The sequence below is a fragment of the Diadema antillarum genome, unplaced genomic scaffold (genome assembly GCF_040938485.1).
Source record: "Diadema antillarum isolate AM-2024a unplaced genomic scaffold, OU_Dant_1.0 seq00000459_RagTag, whole genome shotgun sequence".
Lineage (NCBI taxonomy): Eukaryota > Metazoa > Echinodermata > Echinoidea > Diadematoida > Diadematidae > Diadema > Diadema antillarum.
The window spans coordinates 1,252,647-1,265,147 of NW_027271430.1; the positions used below are offsets into that span (position 1 = coordinate 1,252,647).

General features: G+C 39.7%; 1 protein-coding gene across 1 annotated transcript; it reads right to left on the bottom strand.

Moving 5' to 3' along the window:
• Positions 1-988: 988 nt before the first annotated feature.
• Positions 989-12,501, bottom strand: LOC139733003 (acetylcholinesterase-like). The gene is made up of 10 exons (XM_071643842.1): positions 12,340-12,501; positions 10,478-10,663; positions 8,760-8,922; positions 8,167-8,244; positions 7,018-7,136; positions 4,972-5,139; positions 3,805-4,253; positions 2,950-3,144; positions 1,582-1,763; positions 989-1,104 (listed from the first exon to the last, which is right to left on the bottom strand). Exons 1-10 carry the CDS (start codon positions 12,499-12,501, stop codon positions 989-991), a joined length of 1,818 nt encoding a protein of 605 aa, XP_071499943.1.

Below are 12,501 nucleotides of genomic sequence, written 5' to 3' on the forward strand. Positions count from 1 at the left end.
TCCCGTTTGTAGCTATATCTTTCGCTTTGGAAATTAAGGGGGGGGGGCATCGGGCGCAACTGCTGGCAATTACTGGCAGTAACGTTAGGAGAGTGGCATAACGATTCAATGCGAGCGAGCGAAGCGAGCGAGCTTGAAAATTTTGACATGTTACAGTCCAAAAACTCCCGTTTGTAGCTATATTTATCTTTCGCTTTGGAAATTAAGGGGTGGGGGCATCGGGCGCAACTACTGGCAATTACTGTCAGCAACATTAGGAGAATGGCATAACGATTCAATGCGAGCGAGCTTGAAAATTTTGACATTCTAGAGTCCAACAACTGCCGTCGTAGCTATGTTTTTCGCTTTAGAAATTAAGGGGGAGGCGCACCGGGCTCAACTGCTGGATGCGAGCGAGCGAAGCGAGCGAGCTTGAAAATTTTGACACTTTACAGTCCAAAAGCTGCCGTTTGTAGCTATATTTTTTCCCTTTTATTCATATATATACATATTTATTTTATTTTCTTTGTTTATTCATTTATTTTTGGCAGCCCAAGGGGGGGGGGGGGGGTTTAAACCCCCTAAACCCCCCCCCCGTAGATCCGCCACTGATCATTATGCAACAGCACTATTCCTTTCAAATATTATCATAATATAGACATTTATGCGTACATCATTCGATCGTCTTTAAGTCAAAATACAAACTCGTTAACCTTATAATCATACGGAAAATTACCTCAAAAGTTGCACTCACGGGTCTGTGCAAGAAGTTTCAGCCCTCATTTCAGAGTGAGGTACGCAAATGCAGAAAATATTGCTCTTGTACAATTAAGTTAAGATGCGTCTTTAACTGTCACGCCATTTATTACGATGAATACATTTGGTATAGTTCACGGCTGTAACAATTCTACCTTCAGACAGGGAATTTATGGTTGTTGATTTTTGAAGCTTTTTGAAACCGTTTCTTTTACATCAAAGCTGTTATCCAGTGTGCAGTCGATGTATGGCTTTAGTTACAAATGGCGCCATTCTTGTAATCTTCAAACGTCTGCTGCCACGATGCCATGTCGTCCTTCCAGCCGGCATAGCCTTCCCGCCACTCCTTTTCCTCTTCACCAATGTCACCTGCAAACAATGAAAGGAAAAGGAGCAATCTTTGAACTTTCGTGGATCAACAGCCATACTACCTGAGGAAGTTACATTAAAAGTCAAGGATGGTATCAACAAAGTTACAATACAGATACAACCACCATCGGTTATGCTTCGTTATTACGAAGGTGCGTTATTCCGAAAACGAAATAAGGTTCGTAATTCCGACTATTCGTTTTTCTTCTCATTTTCGGATTAACGAACCTTCTCAATAACGAATCTTCTGAATAATGTTACAATTAATGTTCCGATTAAAGAACGTGTACGTAATACGAAATTGTGTGTTTCGGGATAACGAACCTTCGGATCTAAGGAGCGTAACCCATAGCCCAATCTTGCAATACGACATGACAAATAGAGATCGTCACTACCACAACAGATTTTACACAACATGTTTCTTAATATGAGAGTCTAAGAGACATTCCCTTTTTCATGAGATATAAGTCTACTTACTCGTAAAGACCATCAAGGACGGGATATGGACATTCCAGAAGTGGCAGCCTCTGGCCCTCGCAGCTCTCCCTACTCTGAGTTCAGGTGCCATCTCCTTGTGGTGGAGCTCGGGGATGGTGTAAGGGGGCCAGAGATCCCTCCCACTCCCCTCTGGTGCACCCTCGCTGGGTTTACTCGGATCTCTGCGAACAGTGAAGTCGTTATCTTATCAAGATCTAGAAACACTATTCGTATTTTACTCCATCACAAAATCCAACCTATAAGGGCTGTCCCTTTGGACAAGGCATGAAGCCGGGGAAGGATGTTTGCGGTCTCCTTTCATAGCTTTTACCCACTATTTCCCAAAGATGTTATTTTACATACTCTCTAAAAAAAAAAATCGAGTGAAAATATTCACTCCTAAAAGAGTGAATACAAAAAAGAGTGAATTTAGAGTGAAATTGGAGTGAATTTTGAGTGAAAATGTTCATTTTCACTCGTTTTAGAGTGACCTCAGGGATCACTCCAAAATCTTCGAGTGATCCCTGAGGTCACTCCAAAATGAGTGAAAATGAACATTTTCACTCAAAATTCACTCTTATTTCACTCCAAATTCACTCTTTTTTTATTCACTCTTTTAGGAGTGAATATTTTCACTCGATTTTTTTTTAGAGAATACAATAATGCTGACACTGGGTAAGTTCTCGTATCACTGTATTGACAACGGAGTACAGAAATAGAATTGAACTTAGCTGAACTCCAAGAAAACAAAAATGACAAGTAAGAATACCACGAAGCATTGCATTAACATTATTCGAAGTCATTTTAAAAACGCTTTGAAAATGTCTTCAGTCATCGACATCTATGAACGTGAAATTAATGATCATAATAGCAATATATAGAGAAAGAGAAGCAAATGAAAAGATAACAATTAGTTTGACAATACAATAAATCCTCTACTTCTGTTGCGTTTGAGGGTTGAAGTGATGGTCGATTTCTGGCATGAGACGACAAGACGTTCACGCTACAACTCTCGAAAAGGATCTAGGTTGTAATTCAAATTACCAAACTGCGCAAAAACCTCTTATATCCAGAAGCATGAAAAATATTACGTCTTTCCATTAGTTGCTAATACCGAATGCAGTTTGCGTTTGTTTTGTTGCATGACCGCTCAAGCTAATTAATGAAAAATAAAGAAAACATACAATATGTCGTTATCATGTTTTGTTTGCAATGAGTCAACAAGATTGTATAACAGTTAACATGTTGAATAAACCAGGTTCTACAAGAGAATGACACTCGATTTTGTTCGGCTCAATAATTACCGGCAGTCGGTCCAAACAGGTAAAAAAAAGACAGAAAGGAGAAGTGCTTAATGTATAACTTTACCCAGATTTAACGAAGTTTGTCCAGAATTCCATGAATTTGACGGAGAGTTCATTTTCTTCTTCAGTCATATTGTGGCCCTTGATGTTGTAGAGCTCGTCAATGAAAGGTATGCCGAAGACAAATGTCAGGTCCTCCCCGTGCCCCGCCCCCAGCCAAGGCGTGGACGGATACGAGTCTCCGTACTGGAAGAAACTCCTTGAGTGTGTGCGAATATCAAGATATAAACAAAGATAATATATTTCACAAAAAGACAACAAGGATCGCTCTGTATGTAACTTTTGAGAAGAGAGAGACAGCTGCAATTTTTGTCAAAATCCGAGAAACGATCGCACAAAAAAATTGATTATTCTGTTCAGTTAAGATGGGGGAGAATTCATTCACAGACAGCGAATTATTGCTTTCCAGCATGTATGACTAAAATCTGCATTTTTCCGCGATACATTTTCACGGCGCTACAACTCTGAGATAAAATACTCTGGACTTTTTTGTAAGATCTTAACTTGATGTTGACTTTCTAACATTTCTAACTACGATAACAAACTACAATGTATCTAATTGTGTTGAGCAAAACACAGCGTTCTCGATAAAAAAACCAACGAAATAAAAACAATATCAAAGCCTGGATGACTTGTTCGTCAATCAAAATATCTTAGTTAGGAATCCTGAAAGCAAACCCTGCATATATAGTAATCACTTAAAATTATAACGAACACGGTTATAACGAAATTTCAATTAACGGGGTAAAACGAAAATCATCAACTATCCTACTTTATCTGTTATCTCTAACGAAATTTCAACGAAAGGAAACTGCCGGTGTCGAAAAATTTGTTGTAGCAGGAGTCGCCTGTATATTACTTTGATGGTTCGTGGGTCATGAAGTACTTGAATACAGGTAGGTTGGCTGAGGCATGAATCCGAGCCGTGCGATCCATGTGGGAAGCAACGTCGAAATCGGTCCCGAAATCGACGAGCGGTCGGAAGTAGTCCGCCGACGGGTCATCGGCAATCGTCCAGTCAACGTACTCCTGCCAAGCGGCGTCGATGAGGGCCGCATCGCCCATCCCGTAGCTGGTCAGGATGTAACCTACATACCACTCGAAAAAATCGCGGCTGATTTGAGGCGGGGTGGGGCTGCCCACGTATCGCGGAAAGTAGGAAAACGGCGTCAGCGTGCCCTCGTCCCTGTTGAAACCAATGAGGAGCGGTACCCGGGCAAAGTCTCCCTTATCGTAGAGATTTTTGGGCGTGTCGTCTAGAAATGTACCGTCAAGGGTGACCGGATATCCGCCGTCTGACCAATATATCTAAGAAAAAATACATTGAATTGAGGTAAACAGACAAAAAAGAATAGACGTGGTTTAAAGTCAATATCATACCAAATACACACACACACACACACACACACACACACACACACAAAAGAAAATATAACCAACAGAAAACAAAACTTGGCAAAAATTTAAAGAAAGTCTATAGATTCAGTCATATCACTTCCTTTGCATAGGAGATACATGTAGTTTTAAAAGTTTGAAAAGGTGACATGACCAGTACATCGTGATAACAACAACAAACCACAACAGGCTATGAGCATACCTCTTGTACATCCATGATAAGAGTACATTGTATATACGTGCGTACGTTAGTCTTATGGTACCGCCAATAGCATAAACTACGCTTTAGAAAAGTACCATAAATATTTTATCATTGTTATAACCATTATTGAGAATCATAAATATTTTATCATTGTTTTGAATAATGTTTTATTGTTTTCGATGAAACGAAATGTTGCAAAACAATATACGATATAGCATTCTCACATTGATTTCCCTAATTATTACAATTTGAATGAATGAATTATTTCACAATCATAACTTTCATGACTGTGTCACCTATAGGGTCAATGTCATACAGAATTTTACAATATACATGATCATAAATATGACAAAAATATCGATGATATAAAATGCTTGAGAAAATATATTATATTAGTATCTGTACGAATAATGTATTTTGTTAAACTACCTCATCGGCAGCCGCTAAAAGCGCCATGCCATCTTGGAGTTTGAGACATTCAACCAAGGCGTCGGAAGATGACGTGTCGCACCCCATGGCTACCCCGAGCTGTGCAGACAAACGCCGCTCTCTCTCGGGGTCGTCCAGAAAGGCCCAGAGATCGAAAGCACTTCCACTCTGTTGTTTACAGAGGAATTCATGCAGGGTTGCATGCAGGGATCGGTATAATGTTCGTTATTCCGAAGGTTTGTCAATCAAATGTCAATCCAAAAATGAAAGAAGGTTTGTAATTCCGAAAGTTCGTTTATCCGAAAAAACACACAAACAAACATACAATCCCCCCCCCCAAAAAAAGATAAAAAAGAAACAACTGATGAGCTTTTTTCCCCCCATTTTTGGATCAACGAATCTTAGGAAAAATTAACCTTATTCTATTTTCGGATTAACGAATCTTCGGAAGAACGAATTATAACCGCAGGAAAGCTCTTTTTCAATGTAATGCGTACCTATTTTCCTGAGAGCATGGATGTGCATAGAAGATCAAGATTTTGAAATCAATATCAAAAATGAAAATAATGAAAAGGGAATTTTTCAGTCCCACAGTGAGAGAAAATAAACAGATACAGAGTCTAAAAATATCGTGGATCAAACTAGCTGTACTTAACAACCCAATCATAATTATGACAGATTCGTTAATATCATTGAAAGTATCGGGGTGGAGAAATTGCTTCACGTCGGTGCTATTACGCACTATATTTCATGGGATCTGTAATATATTGTCTTTCGACTGGCTAGTCACAAAGTCTTGGCAAGCTTTTCGTTTAGAGGAAGGTCATTAACCTGTAACTAATCGCAAGTCGGCTGTGGAAAAAAAAGATAACTTACTTTACAAGAGCACTGTAAGCCTACCTCATAATAATGTAGCCATGCGATCAGCTGTTTCAAACAAGCCTTGGGTTTATCAGTTTATGCTGTTTGTTTTACTCGTGTAGAGTACAAGCAGGCCCTAGTTTAAGTCTTCTTGATAACTCAGCGGTGACATAATTTGCAATGCAAACTTTCTTAGTGCACACGAGATAGGGTATTATGGTCGAAGCCTATATAACAACACGGCCTTGATGAACCTTATAAAGGAGGAGGAAGTTAGTGATCTGATGAGGCTGCAGCCGCGTACACTTTTGACTGCAAACGTGAAATGAAACGAGGATAAATTTTAATTGAAAAAGAGAATTTTTAAAGGTTATACAATACAAAAAAGGTACAAATCCTTTGCATTGATAGTATGCCCGGGGTTTTACGTCACCCTCTGGCCCCCTCTTCCGGGCGGCGGCCGGGCCACCAAGCGTTGCCTTTGGACCCAACCATGCAATATAGCAGTAAGATGGACTCCAGAACTTCCCATCCCCACTCCACCCCACTCTCATGCACACAAATCAACGTTCGGCGATACCTTATAGCCTTGACGTAACGATCGTATCTCGCTACTTCACGGTCTATGTCATAGGCAAATGAATTCTTTAACAAGGTCATGCCTATCTATACACAATAATGCATGTTGCCCGACGCAAATTTTTGCGTTGACACGTATCAGGGAGATAGGTTGATAGCGCATAGGCCCTGGGTACTACCCTTATATTTTCCCCCTACATAATTGCCAGAAATTATAATTTTGGTTCGTTTGTATACTATCATCACTTCCGATGTAAGTTTTGAGACTGCTGACATAATCATGACGAATGTCGAGACCAATTCGGATTTATAAACACTGTAACATATGTTGGTCATAATGGGGGTTTCAAAGATGATTTAATGGGATAGGCCTATATACAATGAGTCAGGCGCATTGCTATGTCAGTGCAGAGCAATTGTTAGGCATAGACCTACTTATGCTCCCTACTTATGGCTGAAATATACACTAACATAAAAAACCACCTAAACTGTATCGATCTATGGTCACTATTTCTTCCTTTTTTTTTCCTTCCTATTCCTTATGAAGTGCTGGTGTCTATAGTTTTCTGTTTAAATTTTTAGTCTTATGCAGACAAAATTGCTTACCTGCATCATCGCCTGAGTAAAGTATCCCCGGCTAAGTTTAGACAGGATATGAAAACCGACACTGGACGAGCCTGCGCTTTCCCCGAAAATGGTGATCTTGTCTTTGTCTCCGCCGAAAGCTGCAGAATGATGGTGGTAAAACGTGATTAGCAGCGTTAAGTTTGACAACGGAATTTTAGTTGCAGACACTCTAACCACATTATTTACATTCTCCTAGCTCTCAGACTCTCTTTCCCTCTTAAATTTGTTGTCTAAAATGAAGAGGTGTAATTATTCTAAATGTAACTGTGATGGGTGCACACTTTTAAGCCACATTTTAAGGTACAGAGCCTTTCAAACCAGAGTAATCGCTACCCCCGGACAATCTCTTTTTCATACCCTGTCTGTTGAAACGGTTCCCGCAAAATATTGCATTAGGTTGTTATATTACGGAAACCTACCCGGAAAAGGTTTTCGGAGAGTGTATGTTAAAAAAAGGTATACCTCTTGCTCTCTCTTATGGTTTTATTGCCAAGAGAGGAATTTTGTTCTCCAGATGCTGTCGCGACGTTGTCGGGGGTAAGGTCTGTTAGAACATGGGCTTTATTTTCTATCGTCTAAAATGATATTGCATTATCATTTCTCCTAGTTAATAACCATAATATTATTATCATTATCTATTATAAAGAGCGATATTTCCTCCTAATTCTCCATCAAGTGTTTTCTGACGGAGTGTTAAGGGCATTGCAGTCTTTGCTTGTTGAAATCTTTCAATTCTGACATTAGAATTACTAGGACCTATAAGTAGTTAAATATGCCCACACATATTTGAATCACTTCTAGAGATTGGTTTTTAAATGCATAGATATAGAAAGTATCTACTTAGCATTATTAGACCCAGCTAAACCTTGCGATAAGTCATTACAGAGTCTCCAATGTAACATGTGCATCATCAATCATTAGTTTGTAGACTGATGGTTACTACTCCATCAAATTGTGAAGTCATCGAAAACTGCTGTACTTTCAATCGAGATAGCCTACATAATCCAAACATTTCAAGAAGATTCGATAATCCCAATCTATTTTGATCACAAATAAAATAAACAAACAAACTAATAAACAAACAAACAAACAAACAAACAAACAAACAAACAAACATTGTCCTCGCACCAGCGATATTCTCATTGATCCATTTCAGGGCAGCCACTTGGTCCATCATTCCAAAATTTCCAGGAGCAACGTCATCCTCTACAGACACAGAGAGGGTGGATGATATAATTACGCATAACAGTACGAAATAAAGAGAAAAGAAAAAAAACATAATATAGAAGAAGCAAATTGGAGAGAAATAGATGGGAAAAGTGTTTATCAATGCATGTGTTGTTTGAGTCCTTCTATAATGCAGGGGACGCGGAATAAGAGTTTGGGACTCAATAATCTTGGTTCGTTAAAAATAAAATGTGGGGGGGGGGGATAGCAGAGAAGATTGTACTTTCATGAATGAGTTACACCCTAAGATTATCCTAAACCAAGTTAGGACGGGATTGGGCAGAGGGAGCACTGAACCTAGATTATAGTACGTAGAGATGTATTGGGGGTGTCGAGCTATCGGAATATAGAAGCATACTGCTCTCGCGATGCAACACAAAACAAAACAAAGCAAAACAACCAAACAAAACAAAATAATACATTCAAATTCATGGATAAATGAGTTGCAATAAAAACAAGTCATACTTCAGATTGCACGGGAAACAAAATCTCACCTGTTGAAAACTGTGCAAATACGCCAAGGCGGTAATTTATGGCCACCATTATGACGTCGCCGACGGTTACCAATGGGATGCCACTGTAATCGTACGACATGGCCGTGTCGGCACTGAAGCTTCCCCCATGAATCCACACCATTACAGGGATGCCAGCAGAAGACTGCATGATGGAATAATGACGACAAGAAAGGTTTTTCAGTGAAGATAATTCATTTGATCGTCTCCTCTGCATGAAAAAAAAAAAGCATCACGGCCGTAAATCACGGCCATTTCTGCGAGCCTGAAGCAAGCCTGACTTAACGTGGTAAAAATTTGCAACTAAATGAAGGGTTTTGCAAAAACCGATAAGTCCATTTGTGAAGATTTTGAAGTACGATCTCTGTCATTAAGTAAAAAATAATACCTTTTAAATGATATATTGGTCACTACATATAAAGGTATATTTTTTAAGTTAAGGTCAAAAGAAGCAAACATTTTCTTATTATTCTCTTTATTTTTCTTGACCTTTAATCGCAAATATCTCCATTTGGCAAATATGAACTTATCAGTTTTTGCAAACAAACTCTTCAAATGGTTCGCACTTTACTGTAAGAAAGTATCAAGCAAACTGCTAGATTATCGGATACTGTATCATGCAGGATCTTCGTATATAGCTTTCTTTTGATTCCGGTCCATAAGGCTTGGCTTCAGTCAGACTACCGGAGTTCTAAAAACACTTTGCTCTTTGCTCTTAATGAGAACGGATTTTTTTCTTCTTTTTCTCTTTTTGCTCTTCTGTGGATATGAATATTAGTGTGTTTAACATCATTATCATCATCACGCTCCTATATATTTCAAACGGACAAGTTAACTCATTGAAATTCTCGACTATTAACACGCGACAGAAAAAAAAAAAACTTGTTCCAACAATTTTTCCACATCATTGCACTGTGTAGTGTTGCATCACGATTGGTATTGTCTTCTTTATCCAGGGTTAACTATTTAGTGTCGCCACTGCTATACCAAAGGGCTCCGTCATTATCATTACCCTATATAGCGTTGCCAGGTACCCATTTATTCATAGGGGTAGAGGTACACGGTGTATAAGTGTTATTCATCCTGTCCAAGGACGTAGGCTCTTGACGAGAGTCGAACCAGAAACCTCCACTGATTGATGACGGTTATTCCTTAAAATAATAAGAAAGATCACGGTTTACTGTAGAAGGCCTATCTCACTGGAGGAGACTTCGCCGCGACCGCCGTGACTGGCGTGACTCCTGCGACTCTCAAGACCAAGAAATGGCGACCAAGAAGGCGACTCGAAGACGAGGTCCGAGACGTCTCGAAACACGGTGACAATTTAATCGACAAGAAGTCTCGAAGACGTCGCCGCGACGTCTTCTATAGGTCGCCAATGGGTCTCAACAATTAGGTCGCGGAGACGTCTTGGAGACCTCGCGGACTCTAAAATGAGTCTCCTCGACTCATGGCCGTGACTAGGGAGACGTCGCAGAGACATTGCAGAGACGTCTCCGAGACTAGCTGGAGACTGGATAAAGTCTCGAGAAAAAAAAAAATCGAACATGTTCGATTCTCTCGCGACTCCCCGGAGGCCAGGGTAGTCTTTGCGACCATGCCGCCACCATTCCGCGACCAGCAATTAAGGCTCGCGAGTCGCCACCAGGTCGCCACCTATCTCCAAGCCAGTGAGATACCCACTTTACCTAGCAATTTACCTGCACTGGACTTGGGGCGTAAATGTTAAGGTACAAACAATCCTCCGACATCACGGGTACGGGCGAACTCTCGTACGGCGTCTGGAGACAACCCGGTGAAAACTCCGAAGCATTCCTCTCGCCGTCCCATGCCGCCTTAGGCTGTGGTGGGACAAATCGCTCCGGAGGATCGGCGTAAGGGACTCCCTGACAAAAAAAAGAAAAAAAAAGAAAAGAAAAAGAGAGCATGACTAACGGGTAACTCACTTAAGCCTATCCTTCAGGGATGTACAACCCTGAATTTGCTTTAGCATTATAAGAACCACGTACAAGCCTATGACGTTCACCAAGATACAATCAACGTAGCTTTCCTCCCAAAGACGAGTAGGTATTAAGCCCTGTGTACAAGCCATGATCTCTGTACTTGAACACAGAATGATGGCATAATAATGATAATAATGACATGATGATGATGATGATGAAAATAATTATGATAATGGTATTTATGATAATGGCAATAATAATACTGATAATGATAATGCTGAAATGATTATAAAGATTTAGAACGCAGACAGTACATAAATGATATTTGACTAGAGCTCCAGATTTACTTGCATGTACAGATGATGTATACACTGTCAGAGACTGAAATACTATAGGCGGCTGGTGTAGTCGTCAACCTACGCCGTGATAATTATGTGCCGACATAAATGAAACAGTTCCAAAATCGCATTTGTTGGCGAGGACTTTCGAATAATTTTTAAATCTTAGATATTTACCTGTTCATTACAGCAGCTTCATGAGTTCAGAAGAGTGTCTTATTTTTCTTCTTTTTATACATCCGCGATGAAAAAAGAAGAAGATAGCATTATTGAAGTTGCGGCATCTATTTGAGTTTTCTTACTTAACCCTTAAAGAGTAGAAATGGATTAGACCCCCATAAGACGATCATGGGGTTACATGACTCACACTCGTCTTTTATCAGAATGCAAACACAGAAGTTTACACATGCAAGATATAACCCTGGCTCAAAACTAAGGCAGATTGGTCTGGTCCTTCCCAGTGTGACGTTCGTCAACACGCTCCCCAAATGAAGCATTTTGTTGAAATTTTCCATATAGGCATTTTGTCGGGGATGAGAAGGTAAGAAGTTGACAGGCATTATGCTAAACTATAGGCTATGTTATAGGCACCTTATTTAGTACACTGTATGATAATCAAGAGTTGGCGGTCTGGCAAAGCTCAAGAAGGCGAGAAGGCAACGTAACTTGCCGAGGAGGTGAAATGGCACATAATTGTTCTACAAAAAGGCGTCTGAATAATACGCGTGTCGTTACCAAGTCGCTTTTTTTGTCCCACGTTTCCGCTTTAATATACATGCAGTGCTGATAAATAACACTTAGTATGCTGTTAATATTTAGAATGTTTTGTTTAATCAAAACATTAAGAAGAACATTGAAAAATACAGAAATTTGATCTAGAATCATTAGTGTGTGCAATTTTTCGATTTTCAAACCAACATTATTTTTTTCTTTAAAAATATGTTTTAACAGTATATTTAAGGCCTATGATGCATTTTGATTTACAGATGTTCACAACTGTGTACATTATGTGCTTGCTGGTAAATAAATCGATGTTTACATTAATTTTTGCCAGTGAGAGAATAACGGTCGATGGTAACAAAACCCGCTTTCCCTTATATCGGCCCAAACTGGATCAACAATATTTTCTACTTTCTCAACATAATGATTGCACGCCTTGTATCGATGGACACTTCAGAAGATGAAATTATTTTGACAAATATTCTTTAACTTCAATATGCACCCGTGAGCAGAATAATATTATAAATGAAAGAAGTGAAATCGACAAGCAGTCCCTCCTACCAGAAAGACGTCAATGTCACGTGATTTCCCGATGTACACGTCTTCGCTGAAGTGCACAGTCTTGCCAACAAGGATTCCCTCCTTGACTCTCACTTGAGGATTCTGGGAGTTAACCGTCACGAGGACAGCGAAAACTGCCCAGATGGTGCGAAATGACTGCAT

What these genes read in the sequence shown, in the direction of transcription:
- LOC139733003 (XM_071643842.1), bottom strand. Translation starts at nt 12,501, where the DNA reads ATGCAGTCATTTCGCACCATCTGGGCAGTTTTCGCTGTCCTCGTGACG. An exon ending in ATTTGCACAGTTTTCAACAG is followed by an intron (nt 8,245 to 8,759) that starts GTGAGATTTTGT and finishes CTGTGTCTGTAG; the next exon opens with AGGATGACGTTGCTCCTGGA. An exon ending in TTACTCAGGCGATGATGCAG is followed by an intron (nt 5,140 to 7,017) that starts GTAAGCAATTTT and finishes TGTAAACAACAG; the next exon opens with AGTGGAAGTGCTTTCGATCT.